Source organism: Hyperoodon ampullatus (genome assembly GCF_949752795.1).
Source record: "Hyperoodon ampullatus genome assembly, chromosome: 1".
NCBI lineage: Eukaryota > Metazoa > Chordata > Mammalia > Artiodactyla > Ziphiidae > Hyperoodon > Hyperoodon ampullatus.
The window spans coordinates 198,163,480-198,185,683 of record NC_136914.1 but is presented as its reverse complement, the minus strand read 5'-3'; the positions used below and the strand labels follow the sequence as shown (position 1 = coordinate 198,185,683).

At 38.3% G+C, this 22,204-nt stretch overlaps 1 protein-coding gene across 1 annotated transcript in view; it reads right to left on the bottom strand.

The window, feature by feature from the left end:
* Window positions 1-528: 528 nt before the first annotated feature.
* LCOR (ligand dependent nuclear receptor corepressor) overlaps window positions 529-22,204 on the bottom strand; it is a gene marked incomplete at both ends in the record, with an annotated part of 34,124 nt that continues 12,448 nt past the window's right edge. Inside the window, one exon of the mRNA XM_079716208.1 lies at window positions 529-4,852. Coding sequence (XP_079572334.1) covers window positions 529-4,852 — 4,324 coding nt within the window. The remainder of the gene's footprint in view (window positions 4,853-22,204) is intronic.

Sequence of the window (22,204 nt, the reverse complement as noted above, 5' to 3'; positions counted from 1 at the left end):
GGTTTAGCTTTCAAATATCATTTAAACAAACAAGACAGAGGGAAGTTCATTGCTGGGGTTTGCAAAGAGGAGCATCTGTTCATGTACAGATACTGCAGGGTGGCTGCTGAAAAGCTACTTTTATGTGCATGATGGTGGTCTTCTCGGCTACAGTACAAGTGCTTGTGCATCAAGTATAAAATACAAGCCTTTAATCACATAGATCAGCTTTTTAGCTTTTGTAAATTTAAAAACAAAAAGGATAAATAAGGCACTGTACTTTTAAAAACTAAAACTGCTTGGTTCCAAGTTTAAAACCCAAGGAACAACCAGAATATAATATATAACTTCCCTTACTCAGCCTCAGAGAAAGACTCTGCAAGTTCCCTTCTCCATCTGAGACGCAATTTCTGACATCTTAAATCGTGGTGTTCTCCATTAACTGCAGACTTGAAAGGCTTGATAAGCTTATAAAAGCAGGTTTAGTTAATGCAAAATAAAGGGTTACTTCTATAGAACAGTTTTAACTCTTGAATACTGCCCTTCCAATCACTTTGTATCCATCCGCCTCCGTTTGCTGTGGGAAGAGTCCAGCTTTGCCTTCAGCTTTCGCTTTCTCTGGGCTGCACTGTTCTCTGGGGTTTTCGTTGAGGGTCTGGCCCTAGTCTTTCCACTGCTCTGCTTCCTATTTGTGGCTTTCTGTGGCCTTGAAGAGGACTCACCTGCCCCTTTTTGCTTGGCAGGTTTTGTCACCATCTCCGAGGGGGAGGGCTGGGTAGGTCTTTTGTTTGTATTCTCTTTTTCTTTCCTGGAGGGAGGGCAGCTCTTCCCAGGTGACTTTTTAGGGATCTTCACTTTCTTCTCCTTCAAAGTCGTCTTTTTGGGCAGTTGGCTGATTCTGTCCCTTGCAGCTGGCTTCTTGGCAGCGGGGGTTCTGGTGGATCCCTCAACGTGCTTTTCTTTGCTGGTCTTCATCGCTGCTCCCTTGTCCTTCCTGTCCTGAGTGCTGCTGCCTTCTGTCCTCTTGCGTTTATTCTGAACTTCTGCTTTCGGCGAGAGTTCAGACATCTGCTTCCCTTTCCTTCCCTTCATTCCATCGGTACTCTGGGGCTTAACAGGAAACCCATCTGCACCTACTTGCAGGGCAAGCTTGGGGGACATCAGAGGGTTGATGCATACACTCTTACAACTCTGTTTACTTTCCACAGCCGGACCAAATGGGCTTTCCACTTTCTCGTTCTTGATCAAACGCTGCTGGGCTCTGAGCTTTCCTCGAATGTTGGAATATTTTCTAAGGATCCGGGTACTGGCAGGGGTAGGTGAGTTTGTGGGAGGATGGCTACTTCTACCTTCCTTGACCTCGTCTATGCTGTCTTCAGGATTGGGGCTGAGGCTAACGTCACTGTCATCCTCTGGCTCCACTTGGTCAGGATCCTCTCGAAATTTAGCCCAGAGCTTCTGTGTTTTCCAATTGTTCCTAGCAGGAGTAGCTCCGGGAAATTTCTTCAAGTGTTTTTTCAAGCGTTCAGCCTGTAGTGAACTGGGGTACAGGCTGGAAGGAGAGTACTTCTGAAGAGGATGCTTGACAGGTGGGATGTCTCCTGGAAGACGAGTATTGAGCTTCTTCACAATTACCAGAGACCGGGTTTCAGTTGTCTCTAAGAACCACTTGCAAACATTAGATAATTTAAAGTTTGTCATAAACAGCATCTGAACAGGAGAAAACTTTTGAACCTCCAGTGAACCCCGACATTTCCGTGACCTTTTCTTGCTTTTCCAAATTTCCTTCAGCTTATCTGACTTGTTCCTTGCTCTTGGTGTTGGCTGGGCTTCTTTCTCCAGCTGGATCCAGCCCTTCTGAACTTTCATGTACTGGGCATTGAAGTTGGCGATGAGCTCTTGGTTCTCCTCCTCAGCACACCATTCTACAAACTTTGGCTGGTCGTCTACCACTGTGTCCACATCATCCTCGTCTAAGGGATCTCCACTCTCTGAAGTTTCATTTTCCTTTGGGATTGTGTTTCCTTGTGCTGCTTCCTTTTCGGAAGTCACTTTTATAGTATCCAAGGAGTCCAGAGAATGAGCATGTCTTAGGTTGTAGGTTGAGGAGGTCAGTCTTGTAAGCCTTGGGACCCATTTTGGGGGCCCAGCAGCGTCATCACTTCTACTACTTGACAATCCAACTGTGCTAGATAGCACATCACTGTCATCATCTTTATGCGGGCTGTCTGCACTATCCATATCGTTTACAACCTCTTCCGTCTCTTGTGCAGGAATAGGTCCTGGCTTCTCTTTTGATTGTTCTGGGAACGTACAAGGAATGCTTTCAGAGGGGTCTTGAGTACTGTTCTCACCTAATTTAGACTGAACATAGATTTCCAGTTTCTCTCCAGGCAGGGGCTGGCCAACTGTGGCTAAGGGATCACTGCTGGGGAAAATACCTTCTTCTTCCCCCTTGACTTCTTTTGCTAGCATGTTTTTAAAAGTCTGCCTGGTGATCATCCTACCTCCTTCACCCTCCTGCTCAGCATCTTTCTCAGAGGGGTTTTCATTGACATTTGGGTTTTCAGTGTCCTCCAGAGCTTTTGTATGGAAACCTTCAGTCAGGAAGCTCTCAGGTGCTGTCCCACCAGGATACCCTTCTTTTTTAGACCGTTTTGCACCAGGATTTTTAGAAACCTTGATCTCAGCACAAGCAGAGGAAGAATCTGAACTTTGATTTCTTAGGCACCTATCGGCAGAGGAAGAATCTGAAAGTTGACTTCTTAGGCACCTATCAGAGGCCTCGGGGAATTTTTTACCTTTTTTCTTCTTGTCCAGATTCTCTTCAGGTGAGTCAATGTTTTGATCACACATATCTTTTTCTGTAGGATATTTTACATCACCATCCTCTCCCTCGAATTTTCCTGTACCACCTGGTGCCTCACTTTCCTCAATTTCACTGGGGTTTTCATTAGTCAAAGTGCTGCTTTCCTTCAAGGGTGGGTCAGTATCTAACTCCTGAGTGTCTTCGGTCTCAGCCTCAGTACCGATGCTTTGGTCTTCCTCAGCCTTTCCCAGGCTTGTGGGAGGCTCCAAGCCCACTGGGGGACTTTGATTTTCTGAGCACAGAGGACTTACCTCTCTACTTACTGTTTCAGGAGGGGAACAAGGCCTAGGAACAACATCTTCACTGCCTCCCTCAGAAAGGCTCTCTGTGGAGGGAAGCGGGGGACAGTCTTGGGGTATACTCATCTCCTTTGTATCTAGCAGTTCAACTGGCTGTTGGTCTCGTTCAGGGGAAGATATCCCACTTCCTGTGGGAGCTGAGACTGCGGAGCTGCCTTCTGGAAGATCCTCTTCAGGAAGGTGAGCAGGGAGAGGCCACACTGGGTTGGAGGCTGCTGTTTCCTTTGATCTAGAGGAGCTGCTTGGGTTTGCGTTATTTGTCACAGGGCAAACCTCAGGCTCTTGAGATTCCTTTTCAGATGACGCATCTCTGTCTCCTTCCTTGAGGGAGGTTATTTCTTTACTAGGTTCTTCAGGGTTGTCTTCTCTGGGATGCTGCACATCTATTATAGGCTGAGGTGATGAAATGATAAGAGTCTGCTTGGGAGTGACCACTGCCTCTGAGGCCAGTGTTGAGCAGCTTGCTTTTTCTTGGGAGTGTAAATTCCTGGCCAGTGTGCGAACAGTTGGCAACTCACAACAATCACCATTGAAAAGGTATCCTCGAGTACTCTTCCTGGCTGTTTTCCGAGAAGATAATATCGATCGTTGATTCTCAAAGTGGCATTCTGTTATTGGCTGGCTGATATAAACGACATCACATTGGTTATCATAATCGTTTATCCTCAACCCTGATGCCCTTTTACTTTTCCGAGCTGTCTTAATGGAGGTTGAAAGCATCTTGGTTCGTGAATGTCCATTAGATGCTTTGTGTACAGGTGGCATGGGGCTGGGGGCTAACCAACCTTCTTTGGAATGATCAAACTGGCTCTTATCACTGGGCTGTAAATGGTAACCCATTTTATTTCTTCCTAATGAGTGAAGATGGTTCTCTTGCTTTGGCCTTGAATCTTGTTCACTTGCCTCTAAGTCCTGGCGTAAAGGTGTTTTTGAGCTACACTGTAAAGCATTCTCTTTGTCAGCAGTTCTAGGTGAATTCCCCATAAACCCTGAGTCCCAAGCCTCTTCTGATAAAGCTTTGAATGAATTTCTTTGAGAAACAATACAGCTGTTGTTCTCCTCAGTATTCTCAGTTGCCACTTTTACTGCAATTAGATTTTCTACTAAAGCTGAACTCTGCACGTGGTCTTTACCATCCTTGCATATTTTCACATCTGTGTCTTGCTCCTGTCCAGTGGTTTGCCCCTCCAAGCTCTTAGAGATGTGGTGGAAGTTTACTGAGGAAGAATTAGATGCAGTGAGGTATCCCAGAGTGGAACTATCCATTGAATTAGGTTTAGTGGTTGGAAGTTCAGAGGAATCTTTTTGGACAACAGTCAAAGTATTCTCTCTTCCATCTACAGAGTTTGTCTCGGGAGGAGGCTCCTTTAGGGCCTGTTCTGTCAAGCGCTGAGGGCTGTGAGAGCCTGATGAGTCTATGAACAACTCTACAGAAGTAGAAGACTTCATATTGAGACACATAGCATCCTTTTCCTTAGGTTTGGTGCCAAGCTGGGCACAGCCAGCATTGCAGGTGGAGGCATCCATTGTTCCAGAATCCGAAGGTCGCAGGTCCTCGGTGCCTGGCTGAGATTCAGTGTACAGATCGTTCAGAACACGAATGAACTGCTTCTGATGATGAGTGCACAGTTTGACCATAAACTTCTCCAGTGGGGACTTCGACTGATGGTTAGAATCTACTGCTATTGCCTCTGCTGAGTTCTCACTAGACAGACAAAAAGAAAGAAGAAATTAGTATGGTTATTTTCCAAAGAACCATTTTTACATTATGAAATTCATCAATGTTACTCATGTTGTACAGAGAATTGATACTCTGGCCAAAGCTGGTTCTAAGTGCCCATATGCTTTTTATTCAATAAATGAGGAGCATTTACTTCATTAAAATATAAGGCCAGCCCTGTTATATTCTCAATTTTTAGCGACAACTTTCATACTTTTAAAGTGATTATTCATAAATAATTTTTTATCTTATAGAGAAGAAATATCATTGAAAAGAAATTTTTATTCAAAAATTAAAATTTTGGCCACATTATTAGCTTCAGTTGGTCAACACACACTTTCGTTTTAGGCCTGAGTATTCCTGTTAAATAATCACTGGCTCATAGATCCACAACACTGAAAAAAATTCAGACACACTGTATTACAAGTCTTGGTTTAGCAATACTTAGAGAAATTACAGTTTTAAATCGTTTCTCAGCTTGACCAATTGGCTGGACTCTATAATTCTGCAAACAGTGATGCAGGAATCCTCCTAACCCTTTGGGGCATGGAGGAATAGAGATCAATAATTTCACATTTCAGATACATTGAAAGATGAATGACAAGCAATTCCTAACTCCTAGCCTCTAAATGAGGACATAGATGTGAAATTACATTGTAAACCATAAGGCCCTGTCAATACAAGATAGTAGTATTGTCGCTTCTCAAGCCCCACCTATTAAATTCTCCTAGACCTTCAATAAACATTTTACAGTAATCCACAGGAAGCCAATTCTACATTCAAGAACACTTTTCAACCATTTCCGTAAATTATCTAGGACAACTCTTAGAGTTTAATCAGGATAGTGGGGAAGGCAGAAAAAGGATGATACTAGATTGAGGACAGGCTAAAGGCAATTTCTGCCTAGATAGCCTAGTGTTTTCAAGAGCTGTTTTGTATTTCTGGATGTCAGGATTTTTACTAAGCCCATGCAGTTGCTGTGTCCCAGTTTCCTGGAGCTTTATACAACTTCTCAATCTCTCTCTCTCTCTCTCTCCTGCCTAATTCCTTAGGAGACTATTATCTGACTCTTTATGTAACACAGCAAAGCACCAAGGGCAGCTTAATAAATGTGTGCTGAACAAATGTTGTTTGATAATATCTTCCAGCTAATTATTTTTTCTTCAATCTTTGACTTTATCTCCCAGTCATGAAGTGCCTTTATAGGAAGGTGTACTCTAGACAGCCTACATTGGCCTCCTACCTCCCTACCCTCTTCTGGCCTCTGAAGCCGTGTGGTTTTAGTGGAAAGAGCACAGATTGCGGAATATGAAAAACCTGTATTCTTCTTGTAGCTCTGACATTTACTAGCTATAGGATCCCAGGCAAATTACTTAACCTCTCTGAACCTTGGTTTCCTTATCTGTAAGCTGGAACTGAGTATCAATATTTCAAAGGATTGTTGTGAGATATTAGATTACATAAAGCACAAAGCACAAAAGAGCAGGTGCTCAATTTTACTTTCTCTGTTCCTGACTCATGCAGATTTTTAAGACCAAGTGGTGAATAACGCTGAAACATGTCTAAATACAAAACAAAATAACACCAAGAAACTATTAATCCGTTATTTAAACTGTTTTGCAAGAAAAAAGGTTACACTGTGTTTTTATTTTCACAACTAGCAAGAGAGTTTTCTTTAGTGATGCCATGGGTATCTGAAAAGATCTACATTAGACTACAGATTAGAAAAACTAGAAATGTCTTAGAAAATGCCTACACCTCAAGGTGAAACTGATCACTGAATTGTGAATAAACCAAGAAAAAAGATTATTATAGAAGCATTATAACAGATGCATGGCTATGCTGAACATGTACACGCTGGCTATGGGGCCAAAATCTAACAAAGAGGTGGAAAGACCAAGAGCAACTGGGAAAAAACCTCACTGAACAGGATACTTATGATACGTATATTTTTCTGTCTGTATACTGTCCTTCAGTAAAAAGTTTTAGAAAGGAAATATCTGAAAGGTCAACAGGAAGAAGCTCCTCCCTTCCTTTAGAGCAGGGGAGACACCAGTGACACTCTTGGGTGAGTGACTGCAAAGTCATTTCCAACTCTCGGACTCAATGAGATATACGTGGGAACTTAACAAACTCCTCCTGCAGCTGCAGACTTTGTAGCTCACGGGAAGTCAGGAGGTCCCTGCTGAAGGGACCCCGTCCAGGAGGTACCTTGTGTCCATGTCCATCATGTGCTACTAACAACATAATATGTGTCACAGGATATAGTACTGGGAGACAGTAGAGAGTAGTCTACCCTTTACTAGTTGTGTGACCTTGGCCAAAACACTGAACCATTTTGAGTCTTAGTGGAGCACCTGCCCCATCTACCACTTAGGATTGCTGCAAAAGAAAACCTACAAAGTTTACACAAATACTAGTTACCATTACTGTCAGCCAATCACGTTGAACATGCTTCAGTAAGAATAACTCAGAGACCAGAAATGTATATTAATACTTTTTACAACCCCCCAAAGAGGATTTTCTAGATAATGAAAGTTTCCCCTTCAACTACCAAACATTTAAAAATTTTAAGTATTTTTTTTTACATCTTTATTGGAGTATAATTGCTTTACAATGGTGTGTTAGTTTCTGCTTTATAACAAAGTGAATCAGTTATACATATACATATGTTCCCATATCTCTTCCCTCTTGCGTCTCCCTCCCTCCCACCCTCCCTATCCCACCCCTCTAGGTGGTCACAAAGCACGTAGCTGATCTCCCTGTGCTATGAGGCTGCTTCCCACTAGCTCTCTATTTTACGTTTGGTAGTGTATATATGTCCATGCCACTCTCTTGCTTTGTCACAGCTTACCCTTCCCCCTCCCCATATCCTCAAGTCCATTCTCTAGTAGGTCTGTGTCTTTATTCCTGTCTTACCCCTAGGTTCTTCATGACATTTAAAAATTTTAAGTATTTTTGATGGAAGTTTTAAAAAAATTATATCCTCCTCTGAACACAATTTATTCTTTCTTAATGACTCAGAGTCATTACCATGTACACTATTATTGAAGCTTGGCTATTATTTTTATTATACTGAACTGAAATATATTGATAGTTTTGGGGGCTACTCAATTAAGTAAATCTACTGCCTAAATACAAAGAAGTCACAGTGGCAGTCTGTATTTTATTAAAAATCTGTCTGCATTTTATTAAAAATCTTTCTTCTTACTGGCCTCCAAATAGCAGCTGTGTTTAGGAGTCCCACTTTTACCTTTAGCTGAGTACTTTTGCTCACTAGCTGAGAAACCAAATCTCAAGTGCTAGACTGGTACTTTAAGTGAAAGTAAACAAGCTCTGAATGAAGGCTTGAGGAAGAGTTTTGTGAGTAAACCACATGGATCTCCTGACAACAACTTCAACTGCTCAGAGCCCTTTATTTCTGTTTTTGGTTCTTGGATGTGTTCCTGATATTTCTGAGATAGGTGGCTACAAATAAGTGAGATATTACTGCCTTTTCAATGCATCAACTACACTCTAAGTATGTTTTAGCAATACAAGAAAAGAGAAAAAAGCTTGACAAAGATCTATGAGAAGGATTAAGAAATGTCATGGCATCTTATTGTAGAAAAGACTAAAGAGAGAAATAAATGGTTCTCCCCAACTCAAGAAGTGCACTCATGTGAAAATGTTCTGGACACTGCTTCATGGCTGTGCTCTGGAAGCAGGCTTTGGTGTTTGAAGTTAACAACATGCCTTGAGATTCATGAAATCAAGGTGTGTGCCCAATAAAAGTACAGAGAGCTCTGAAGAAAAACTGAGGAAGCACTTTCTTCTAAAGCTATGCTCACAGAGAGTAAAAAACTGAATAATGATTAATCCTTGGATGATACCTAACTTCCTTTATGGTTATGAAACTTGGATTTGCTGCTGTCCCACATGTTTCAATAATTTAATAGTGATTGAATATTTTAGTCACCCCCAAACTAATGTAAGGTCTTCCAAAGGGCCATGCAATCAGCTCTGAAGCAATGATTGTGACAATATGACTAGTCCCCAAGGACAAAACAGTCAACCAACCACCAGTAGGTATTATCTATTTCACAGCATCATGGCAAGGGGAAGTGGTGTCTTCACAACTAAGGCATACTGAAGAAACATTGTTAGTACCACTGAACTCTAACCTGGAACAATGCAGTACAGCATTTGGAGGCTGAAAAACAGCATCACAGAGGTGGACACAGACTACACCAACCTTAAAACGCATTTATAGCAGTGGTTTGGGGAAGCTCAGGAGATGAAAAGATTAAAACTGAAAATGGCAACCTTGCTTGAAAGAGAAATCAACAAAGGGTCATTTTGTGCGTATTTTCCCAGTAAAAAGGATCAGGGACAATGTTCTGGTGAACCACAGGTCACCAGAGCAAGCAGTAGGGTGCTCTTTATCAGTTACATCCTTGGCCACCTCAAAACTATCAACCTGGAGTGACTATATCATTTCCTGAAATCCTAAGCTATAGTGGTTTGTAAAATTCTTTGGCAATGATCAGGGGTTTTGTATATTTACCCTATAATTTGTATCTTTTAATGACTTAATTTGTCTTAGCTTTCCAAGTAGATGTAAGCTACTTGAGTGTAGGTAGGGGTCACATTTCATGTATTTCTGTTTCCTCTTAGCAAAAAAGAGGGGGAGGGAAAGGGAGCATCAATGATGCTTCCTGAGTTTGCTTCTTGGATTTTCTTCCTAGGTAGCACCATTTACTGAGATAGGAACACAGGAAACAAAGCTGGCAGCTGGTGATTGCTGGGGTATATGTATCTGAAGAGTTCTGTACACATTGAGTTGAAATTTTTATAAGATGCTGAATCTGACATATCTGGTAGGCAACTGGACACACAGGTATGAGCCCAATAGTAGCTTCTCTTGAATATGAGAACCTTCACATTAATACTAACCTTTGTCCAAGTGTCATTAAATGGGCCCTGTTATAATAGCTAACTTTATAACTATAGTAATAAAATTACTTTTGACTGTGCTTCTAAATTACCCAGCTTCCTACCTTATTTGATTTTCTCTGGAAGTTTATTCAATAAGACCTATGTTTAGATGAATTTTAATTCCATATCATTCAACTACTTAATTTAAAAAATTAACATCTTTTTAAAAGTTTCCTTCTATTACTCTTTTTTCACGTTTTAAGAAAATGGGTGCTAGCCAGCTTTGCCTGAGTTTTAAATAGCTGGTCTTTACTTTGGCTTCTAGTTATTCAATTCTTCCCATAGCCTTAGGCCTTTAATAGAGCCTAAATACAACATTTGTCCTGATTTACTCTCAGACAGTAAGCAGGGAAACCAAAGAGGGGTGAGTTTCTGTCCTACAGACTACTCACTCCTACAGACCACACTTAGGTCAACTCGACCTGAGAAGCACTATGTTTTATTTTTAGTTCAGTGATAGTTGGCATCACATCTGACTATATTAGATTTTTACAAGAACGGTAATTCATCACAGATTTTGAAATCACCTGAGTTCACGTTTCTTCCGCTCAGTAACAGGACACTCTCTAATAGTTAAAGTCAATTGTTTATCAGTCAGAAATACTTCACCACCACCACTGAAGAGCAGTAAAAGCTTAGGGACTGGTAAATGGGAGGAAAGGCTATAGAAGAAGGAAACTACCTGGATTAGTTCTGTTTCTCTCCTTGGTGAAAAGTGGCCTATATGACCTTGACCGATTTGTCTTTCTATCCCCAATTCAATGCCTAATTCTTAAGGGTGTGGTAAAAGGATAAGATAATATTCATAAAAAACTTTGAAAGGCACAGTTTAAGAATGATGTGTTGTTTCACAACCCTATCTTTAATGATTTACTCAATGATGTTTTTCTAGATCAGAGGTTAGACATAGCTGAACTCGCCTACTTTGTCAATATCACGGCAATACTTAAATCTCCAAAGGAAAGCATTCCGGTGGTTAATATAAATGGTGGATGGTCAATGCCTATGTTCTTTTAGGGTAAAAGATCAAATAGAAAAGAGATTGGTAGAGAGCTGAAATGACAATTTTAAGAGTCTAGAATGTGGGACTGATGGATTCAGGTAGTCTCTCAGTATCTGCTCTGTAACTATCAATCATCAATGCAACATCATTGATGACCAAAATATATTCTTTTTGACTGAAAAAGATCAACAGAGAGAATGAACAATGTTTGGATGAGAGCTAATCTTAGAAGAAGGAAAAGATAATCCCAGGAAAACAGAAGGGGAGAGAAAGCTTGAGACAATACTTTAGACGGAGTGGACCAAATAGTTGAGTTGTAAATTAATTTAGCTTGATTCTCTTTAAATACAGGAAAACATAAAAATGCATTGTTAGCCCTGCTTAAAGGCAGTAAGAGTTGTAATTTTTGCCAGGTAATAATCTGAAATTATGTTCCCTAATTCCTTACTTGTGGTCCTTTAAGCACAGAAAATATAAGTATGTTCAAGGGCCTGGATAAGTCTGCTGACAAGTCCTCACTCTTCACTGGGAAATGCATCTACCCTTGGCTATTTCACATCTCTGTACCTTTCATACCTGGATACAGGAATACTCTAAGGGCTATGACAAAACTGTGAGTGTGTGTGTAGTGGAGAAGACAAGCATGGGGTATGGAGGTTTTTCTTCACTGTCTAAAAGGCCATGTATAGTTGTATGTGTAAACTACTGAACAATCAAGTTTTCTTTCCCTAGAACTGAACTAGGAGAAACAGTAAAAGGGTAGGCAAAGGTGACATAGAAAAGTGAGAAATAAAGTTCTTAAGATCACAGAATAGAAAGTGGCCTCTTAAAATCAGACAGCTTAATACCTGATTTCCAGGTGGTTGAAATGCTAATTATCTAAATTTGGATTTAGATAGAATTTAGATGGATTTAGACAGAAAAGGATTTCAAAGTTGGGGTTAAGGAGAGATCAGAATTGTGGGTGATGGTGTGTTGGGGGTGGGTTCCAAATCCAAGATGTACCTGTGACTCTTCACCCTGTAAGAGTCCTCAGTGAGCCACTCTTGCTGATGGCAACATGGCATCTTGCTTAGGGTGTGAAGTGGAAGAATAGTTGAGAACTACTGATTTAAAACAAAAGACATGCAATCCCTTTGTGATAGCTTTCTAAGTTTACTGTGTTCTTAACTAAGTTCAGTAAAAACAGGGCAGAACAAAGGTTCAAAAAATTATGAATTAATACTGTAAACTGGGGGAAAGGAGAAGGGCTTCAGAGGGTGCTTACTGGACATGAAGCCATAATTTGCTAGCTTTTCTGTATCTCATGGTTTAATAAAAGGCTATTATTTAGAGTAGATCTAAATATGATAGAAGCAGTTTAAGGCTTGTATATTGTATCTTCTGTTTCTCGTAAGTTTAGCTAGATTGTCAAATTTATTAAATTACAATAAAAAATATAATTATCAAGGAGATCCTTAGGTTCACTCTTTAACATATTTTCACCCTATAGCAAAGGTACCTGGGAAGCCGAAATATAATCAGAAAGTTACTTGGTGAGTCAGAAGTCAGAGCAAGGGGTCATTAAATACAACAGTCCAATGTTTCCATCTCCTCTCTAGGAATGTAACAGGCTCACAAAACACACACTTCTGTCAAACTATTTACTTCTGAAAAATTTTTTTTCCCTCTACCAAATTGATTTTTGCTTCTATCATCCCAGGTAAGACTATGCATGCACGACCAAATTACATTACATTTGGTGTTAATTAATGTAAACAAAAGGAGGGAGGGTTCAGAGGCAGTGAAAGGGGATTTTGGATTGGATGGTGTAAAGTTTAAAGATGACAGTTCCTGGAAGTGGGGGGAGAAATATCCCTAAATGATATAACTAAATACTGATTTGATGAGAACACAAATCTAAATTATTAATCTAATGAGTATTGTAACTAAGAATTCTTAGAAAACACTTTGCAATAGACTTTAGAAAATACTACAGTAATTTCAGACAAAGAGGACACACCTCTGCTCATGGTTGATTTGAAACTGCAAAAGTGTCTGTCCCTAGACCTAGACTCACTGAACTACTGAAACCAGATTAAAGAGCCATCTGATCTTAAAGGCACAGCTGACATTTTAGGTCAGGATACATGAGAGCTCATGACAAGTCAGTGAGTCTAGTCTATTTCTTTTTTTGTTTTTGTATCTGTCAAGTAGGGGATTAAAATCTATGCTGTTCTTTGGGGGAAATTGCTCTTTAATTCCCTTTAAATGACCAGGACGATGATAGACTAAAAAAATACCACTGCTTAGGCAGGATATAGAGGCGCTCATTTCCCCAAGTGAGAGAAAATGTACCATATCATGAGGCTCTCTTCAAGGAGGGGTGAAGGGTAAGAAACATTTGTCAAGGCCCAGCAGTGGCCAAGGACCGTGCACAGTTTCCCTGGAGTGCAACTGAGAGGAGTCAGTCCACACAAGATTTCCACTACAAGAGGAATGTATTTCTTTTGTAGTAATAATAGGGACGATAATAATGATAACCTCAAAAACCCACACTACCACTTTGCAGGGCACTGTGTATGCAGATGGGAGACCTAAAGGAGGCATGGGGAGCTGACACAAACAAACAGAAAGCAAAAGAACATTTAAGAGTTCACATGACAGATCCCTGCAACAGAAATGTTTTTCCCTCTCAAGAAATAAAGTGGTATGCTTTTGGACATATATTCCTAGTTTCTTTTTGGGTGAAAGGAAGAGGGGAAACTAGGAGATTACATAAATATCCAAATAAGCAGTTATCTAAGTGTCCTGAGTCTTTTGTGATTTTTATGGGATCTTCTATACCTTTTCTCATGTTCTCTTGAGGTTCTTAATCTCCACTCTTGAAACCATACAAATCTGTGCCATAATCCTTAAAAGTGGCAAATTCTTTTGTTGTCATATAATAAATCACTTAAAATTGACACAATGACGGCACTCCTAAGTATTGTATTAACTAATTATTTAAAGGACCTAGACCACTTTGTAAAATGCAAAAGGACTTAAAATTTAAAACGATTCCTAAGGTACCTTATACAAGATTTAATGTTATTTCTCACGTGTTCACCTCATGAATGCTAGAGGTGAACTTTTTCGTCACTTTTTCTGCATAAAATTTCAGTCAATTTCCCACTGCTCACAGTCCATCCTCCTTTAGCACCTTCTCTCTGTGGGCCGTGTTCTTTCTTTCTCACTATATTCTCATGGTTTGTGTCTATCTTTTATAAATAGCGCTTATGCTGCACAGTAACAGCTGACGTGGCTACGCCCTCCATTGGATTGTGAACCTTTCTATAGGTCCAGGACTTTGGCCTTTTTAACGTGGTAGCTTCACTGCCTAAAAACTGGGGCTTAGTTCATCTCAGGCATAAGTAAGTGATGAATAAACTAACCAAATAAATTACTATGTAGTGAAAATAATTTTCCCAAGACACTTTTCAAGGGAATTGAAAAGGGCAGAGGTAGCATTTTGTCACGTAATCAGAAGGCAGAAGAAAAAGCTTTCAAAGAAAATGAATTCAAATCAAGGAGGCAGGGAAAGGAAGGGAATTTTGAAGGTCAGACAGTAAGAGTGTAGGCTCTTAACTGTAAGCACACAGGAGGTTGCTGGCACCAAAAAAACAAGGATGAAAAGGTATGGTTTACATAATGGTTTTCAGAAGCCATTAGAATTTCTGACTGCAACCAAGAACAAGAAATACTTTTTACAAAGTAACTCGGTACACACATCACATCCTAGTTTGTATGTGTATGACAACACGTAAGATTCAACAAAACAATATTTTATCCATATTATATGCTATGTACTCTGATTCTTTTTTCTTTTTAAAATGTTGTTTAGAACCCCCTGAACTGATCTTGTAACTTACTAGTAAGGTATAACTGGTTGATTAAGTTTGCAGAGCTGGTCTACACAGACTCACCAATTCCTAGCATCTCACGAGAGTCTGCTACCCTCGTTATTTTCTTCTTAGTCCATCTCTATCTAGCTAAAATTATAGTACTAGGTTTTCCTGGGAAAAATGTCTCAAGTCATTTTAATAGACACTGAAATGAACACCTCTAAACTGTGCTAGCTATGATCTGATTTATCTGTTTGAAATGCACAGAACTCCCATTTAGTAAGAGTGTAATTAGAATCTCATTAAACAGGCAGTAGAGTCCCCAGATTCTTTCACTGGAAAACTAAAGGTTTGATGATTAAACACATAAGCACACACACATCCCCACAGTCTCACCTAGATCTTACACTGTGTTATACAAACTACCACCACATATAAAGAAAAATCTACAGATTGAAAGCATGTAAAATTTCAACCTTGAAAATACAAAAAACTCTATACAATGGAAAGGAAAATTCTATAAATTCTTCTACTTTCCAAACAACTTTTATTCCACTTAATCTTTGAAAAGAAATAAAGAATGATTGATAAGTTTGATAATATTCCTCTCAAACAGGACCAAGAGATCAGAAAAGCAGCATTCCAGGTTTCAATTATAGTTCCAACATTTCCCTGTCTCTCATTTTATAGTTAAAACAAGATTGGCTGCCCAATATCCCAGTCTAATATAAACTCATGTGCCTCACTTCCCAAGTTCTAATCAATATAAACAGCTTCCTCCACAACTTTGTTTTGTTTTCTTGTTTGTTTGTTCGTTTTTTGCGATATGTGGGCCTCTCACTGTTGTGGCCTCTCCCGTTGCGGAGCACAGGCTCCGGACGTGCAGGCTCAGCGGCCGTGGCTCACGGGCCCAGCTGCTCCGTGGCATGAACCCGTGTCCCCTGCATCAGCAGGCGGACTCTCAACCACTGTGCCACCAGGGAAGCCCCTCCACAACTTTCAATGGGATTTTCTCACTCTCCTTACCTCTCACACTAAATTAACTCCTGCCAGGTGCTTTCACTCCTAGTTTTCATTTATTGAGCACTTGCAAAGAGCCTGGCATAGTGCTAAGTATTTTACATACAGCATCTCATTTCAGCCTCACAGCAAATCTATGAGGTGGGTCGCATAACCCCCTTTCACACATAAGAAAACTAAGGCTCAGAAAGGTTCAATAACTTGTCCAAGACCATGTGATAAGAAAGTAGAAGGGCTGGGATTTTAAGCCAGGCTCATCAAATTCTCTCTCTTAAACTTGGGATATTCTCTACTCTTCTCTCTATGCCCTACCTATTCACCTCTTCCAGCACTGAGTCAATAATGCTGATTTCTACTTAACAATCAAGTTTTAAATGCCTCAAATGTAATTTCTTTACTGGCAATTTCATAATACAGATTTAATTCTCTTCCTAAAAAGCAATGTAAGTTTATTCAAGAATAAAATTAGTTGATTTAATAGCTAAGATTTAATTAGTTAAAAGTGAATCTAAAAGAAAAGTATTAGATTAAATCCCTCATTCTAAGTTGAGTCAAGAGTGCCAAAGTGGTATAAAGATAAGTATAAAGGTTTGGAATCATGAGTATTAAGGGCAACTCAGTATGTGAGGAGGGCAGGCAAGTCCCTTAAAGACCCCAAGTTCCTTATTTTTCATTTTAAAAATGAAAAATTAGGATGGGACCAACAGTGTTTAATCAGTGGGTTAATAAACCCACTATGGTCACAACAATGTGAATATACTTAACACTACTAAACCATACACTTAAAAATGTTTAAGTCTGTAAATTTTACGTCTTTTGACACAATTAGAAAGAGATCTGTTGAATAAACGAACTTAAAAAATGCAAACAAACAAAACAAAAAACCTGTTACAATTTGAAAATATATAACATGTTCAAGCCTCACTCTTATAAACTGATCCAGGCATCTGTATTGTTAAAAGATTGATTTTGATTGAGACTGAGTATATCCAATGATCCCCAGAACTCTTAGTGCTCTAACATTCAAAGCAGAACTAGCCTGCACACAATCGAAACAGAAATTACGAATAACATACTTTAAAATTAATCAGAAAAAGTAACTGCTCAATCTAATTTTTGCAAAAGCAAAGCACTGTCACATTCATACAATTCATAACAAAAACTTAACAAAATGGATTTGCTTTAAATAAAAGGCATCATTTTCCTTTAGAAAATGCTGCAAAAACCTAAGGTTTATAAGAACTTATTATTTAATAAAGGGTTGCTACTGTATTTCTCAATGTTTGAACAGATATAATTGGTGTATTTGTCACATTTAAATAGAAAGTTGCATTTTTAACAGACGCAGAGTTGAAATGGGGCCTAAAAGGCATTCAGGACAACGCTCACTTTACAGACGGAAAAACACAAGTGATCTTTCTAGTATACCAAGTTGCAAGAAATTTACATTACCAAATAATCCCTTATCACTCCAAACTGCTGATCAAATAAAAGTGGGCGAGAAAAGTACAATGAACATTTTAAAACTACTAGTCAATAAACAACAGTATTCTTCCATGCCTATAAAAAGCTCCAGGCTCAGTAAGATTTCATACTTATGAATTTTGATATACTTTTGCTTACTTCCACGCTGAACTCTAACCAAATCATGACTTAAAACTATTCATTATATACCTATCAATCTTTTAAAATGTTTTGAGAACATTTCTTTTCCACTAACCTCTGAAAACAAGCCTGTCTACTCCACTTGTAAATGCAGTTTGATACACTAACCACTTCCCCCTAAACAGCAAAAAGTCCAACAACTTATAAGGTGAATATGATGACTAAAATTCTGTGTTAAAATGCTTACCCTTTGGAAGCAAATAATGATAAAGTGGATACTCTGAATACAAGAACAGTTATCTCTTAATGTTACTTAATAAATAAATACTTTGTTTAAAAAAAGGTTTTCACTCATTTCAGCTACAAAATCTAACAATATATGACTTGGGTATATGTTTTTACATTTGAATACAAGTGTCTGGTGAGAGGAGTTCACAGTCCTTGAGGAAAAAACTCCACAACTCAGAAAGCAGATAAGATTTTCCATTTTTTCCACTCCATTTCCCTTATGTAGTTTCCCTGATTCCTAAGAGTTCCTGAATTAATTCCAAAGTATCAGCAGAATTACAGAAGAAAATTTTGGATTAGAAGAAATAAGTCCTTTTTAAAAATCAGGTCATAATTGAAGAGCTAAGTATCAACATGAAGATAGGATCACTAAAATAAATTCATTGATGAGATGCTAGATTATAATCCTACTACAACTGACCTGGCCACCAGTTTAAAATGGATAATGACAAGAAACACGTAGTTATAGCTTTGTACAAAGAAATAATAATTAGGTTTCTAGAAAAATGTTCTATAGACACACATCATAACTGAGTAAGGGGAACAAGTGAAGCCAAGGAAACAAGCCTGTAGTACCAGCAAGATTTCCGATTTTATAAACATCAGGCCAAAAGGCACAAAGTGCTAGCTAGGCAGCCAAAGAAATGAGACCAAAAAAATTAACTAAAAGATAATCTAGACCAACTACCAACAATAACATCATTAAAATATACAAAATTCCATTAGAAATGACTGGAAATCACTTCAAACAGCCTATATTACATGAATATTATGAGCTTGAAAAAGGAGCTTTCTAAAACATTTTGCTTATCATTTCTGATCTTTATCACTGTAATTCAGTTGTTCCTTCCTAACCACTTTACAACAGAAACCACTTTGTAATACAAAACTTTTTTTACACCCCGTTTCTAAAACCCACAATATAAATGTTGAGCAACATATATGCTGTTATTTGTCTGGTAAAAGGAAATACCAGCATTCTCCCAAGAATCTGAATTACTATAATAACCTTAATTGACTGACAGTGCTTTCACACTTATGCCTCAAGAGCAAACAAAAATGAGTAAATCATTATTCTTTTTGGCAAGTAATCCCAGAATAAAGTTTTACTCTAAGAAAATTATGAAAAATTAAGTTCAGCAAGCAGGTATTAGGAAAATGTCAATGTATCTTGTTTAGCTGAAAATATTTGAAGTGAATAATCCAATGAAGAAAGCTGAGGTAGGGGGAGTATCAAATTAGTAGAGAGACAGGGTTACAAGGCAGTACCAAATCCAAACACTGAAGCACCATTTTGAAGCAGCAACTTCTAGTTATCTAAGGGATTTCATCTGGAAATAATTTATCACAAAAAATTACAAACTTTGATTACCAAGTGCATTTACAGTGCACGTCGAAATCTTACCCCTTTTGTGGATTTGTAAAAAAAGCATTATAATCTTAAGAAGGAGAAACCAAGCTTTTAAAACAGTTTTCACAACAAAATTTATTAGAAGAATAGTGGTTTTGAAAAGTCTAGCATCCAGTGAGAACTACCATACACAACATTACAGCTGGGAATGTTTCTCCAAAATGTCATGGTCAAATAATACAATGGAACCATTAAATCTTACACATGCACGAGAGAACTAGAGCGTTCGACATAGAATGCAAAAAAAAGGGGGACCACATGGATTAAAATTTTAAGTACTCATCACATACATTAAGACACAGCTTATTTTTAGTCCAGTCAAAAATCAGAACTGCATTAAAAAATTTAATGTAGTGCAATCAAACCAAAAAACTTAAATTGTGATCATAAGTGCTCTACTACATAAATGTTGATCATAGCAAGGAACAAAAAGTTCAAATCACACAGTACAAAAAAAATCTGTAAATAAATATAAACTACAGTACAAGAGAAATATTAAATTATACAATTCCGTCAAACTGTAAACAGTATATTGAAATGAGGTCCATAAGAGTAAAGGGGGTTCCTGTTTTGTTGCATGACACTTGAACTTCTAGAAATCTGAAAGATGCCATTTGCCGTATCTTCAAAGGCTATGGATTTTATATATGGAGAATTCCTTTTAGATGTAAGATATCAAATACTAAAGCAGAGGAATAATATCTATTTTGTTAACCACAGACAGTACTGCAGAAAACAAAAGGAGTTTTAAAGAATAAAGACCTCTAACAGACAAGTCTTAACATTAGAGATGCAAAGGGCTAAAACACTGGAATTAGAACTTCACATCAGAAGAAACTTGTCATTGAGGACTTCTAGGCTACAAAATATACTGACAAAATTGTCTGCTGATATGTAGTCCTAGACCTCTGCTAATTTTCTGACATTTACATACTCATGTTACAACACCAACTTTGGCAGAATCACTACTAATAAAATCAGAGCACTCCTGGCCCAACGGTTCCATCACAGTGGCCAGTGCACAGAATTCTCTAAAGACATTGCATAAACTAGAATGTAGAGGTCAGACACCCAAGGACCAGTGCTTGAATTTAGTAGTAGTATGGTGAAGAAGCAAGAGCCACATTGAGGAAGAACTGCATCTGTCATAGTTTACAGAAGCAGCAAGGAATGTCGTTTAATTGTGCTGGCTATTAGTAGCATTTAAAAATATATAGTTTAACTGTGTGTGTATGTGTATGTGTTGCATGTGCTGGCTATATATTTATGCACATTTTGTCTTTTTAAATACACTGTTAACAGGAACCCCCATATTATCTGCTCAGTAGTAATAACTGAATATATAGAATGCCACTATAAGAGTGTGAGGCACCGTGTGCTGGAGAGTTATATGCAGCTTTAAAATCTGTTTGGCTGAGTTATACCTGGATACCTGAACTGAGTTTTTAAGTTGACATTCATCAAGGATGTGCTACCAGCACGTCAAAATAAAAGCAAAACAGAAAAATACAAGTCACTGTTAGGTTTAAGAATAGCATCAAAGTACCTGAATTGAGTGAGAATAGTGTGTAAACTGTCCCTGAGGGTTTTTAAACAGTGTGTACAAGTTGGATTCCTAAGAACATTAGCTATATTTAACAGTGTGGACTGATAAAATACCAATGTTTGACAGTTTAAAGTGGAGGTTATAAAGAATTATACGCAAACACTCCGAATGTATAGTTTATACGTTTCTTCTCAAAGCAGCAACAAGCTGCTGTAAAGTATACATCCCATCAGAACAAGCAACATGTGGGAGTCAGATAAAGGTTTCTATCTTAGTCTGGTTTTCTGACAGCACAGCATATCAATATCCAATGACTATATCTTTCCTAGATCAGAATGTAACTATAATTTTGACTAGCAATATAGGATTAGACTTTTAATCAAACACTTTGCTATTACATACTAAAATTCCTTAAACTTACTAATGCTGGTATACTAACCTAGTTAATTATCCCCCCCTTCGTTTTAGAAATATACCCTTCCACAACTTAAAAACATTAAGATCCATTTTCAGTCCTCTGATGTAAAAAGCATGTCAGTGAATTAATATTAAAAATTTACACAGTAAAAAGGCCTGAATTTCAGCCAAAGATTCTAAATACTGCTCATTCCCTGAAGACTTAAAGGGAGAGAGAATCCCTACCCATTTTCCTAGTGATTTATTTTTCTAAAACTGTCTGACACAATTTTTCATTTTGGGGAACTTCCCCCTCACCTCCTCTCAAATTCCAAATTCTTAGCCTGAAATGCTTAATGAAATGGGGAAAATGAGGCAATCACTTGGAATTGCTTGCAAGGTACAAAATGTTATTGTCTTTTTAAAAAATAAGACAAGAATTATTCATATAAATGTGATCTGACCCCATATTATGTAGTATGTTTTATATTTTGAAATAATCACCCTAAAACTTACAGTACCTAAGACTCTGAAGATAAATTAAGACTTTAGTGTTGTAACAGAAAAAGTGCTGAATTATCCCTTTTCTAGTACTTTAAACATTTCAGACAAGTGCTTTCCTAGTGACAGTAAAGTTTACTATATACCCTTCCACCAAGCAGGAAACAAAGTCACCTGGATGAAACAAAAGACTTTTAGGAGTGTAGCACCAGGTATTTATCAAATAACAGATGTTGTTCAACTCATTCTGAGGGGCTAAAAATATTGTAGATTGAAATTCTATTTGGCTATTGTATGTTAAAAATCCCTGCCCTACTGTGTCAGTGTCCTGTGTCCAACCCTCCCGCCCCCCTCCCACAGTCCCCTTACACACTATCCACTGAGAATCTAATCTCTAAAGAGATTATTTTAAAATTTATGTTTTCAGGACATACCTGAGAAAGGGTGCAATTATGCAGAACAAGGAACCCAAGACTGCACTAATACTGGTTACAGGTTCATAAATTATTTCCCAAGACAAATCTAAAAAGTCTAAGAGGTATGGATCTTCAAATATGTCTTACTGCTTTAGATTTTTTTGGTATGTGTGTAGGGTCATTTCCAGTGTTGAAAAGATCATCTTGAGCCTGTTCAATGACAGTTCAAGATAGGGTAAAGAGTTTAATTCCATATTCAAACAATAAAGATTAAATATTATGATTATAATATTTGCTACATCCAATAAATT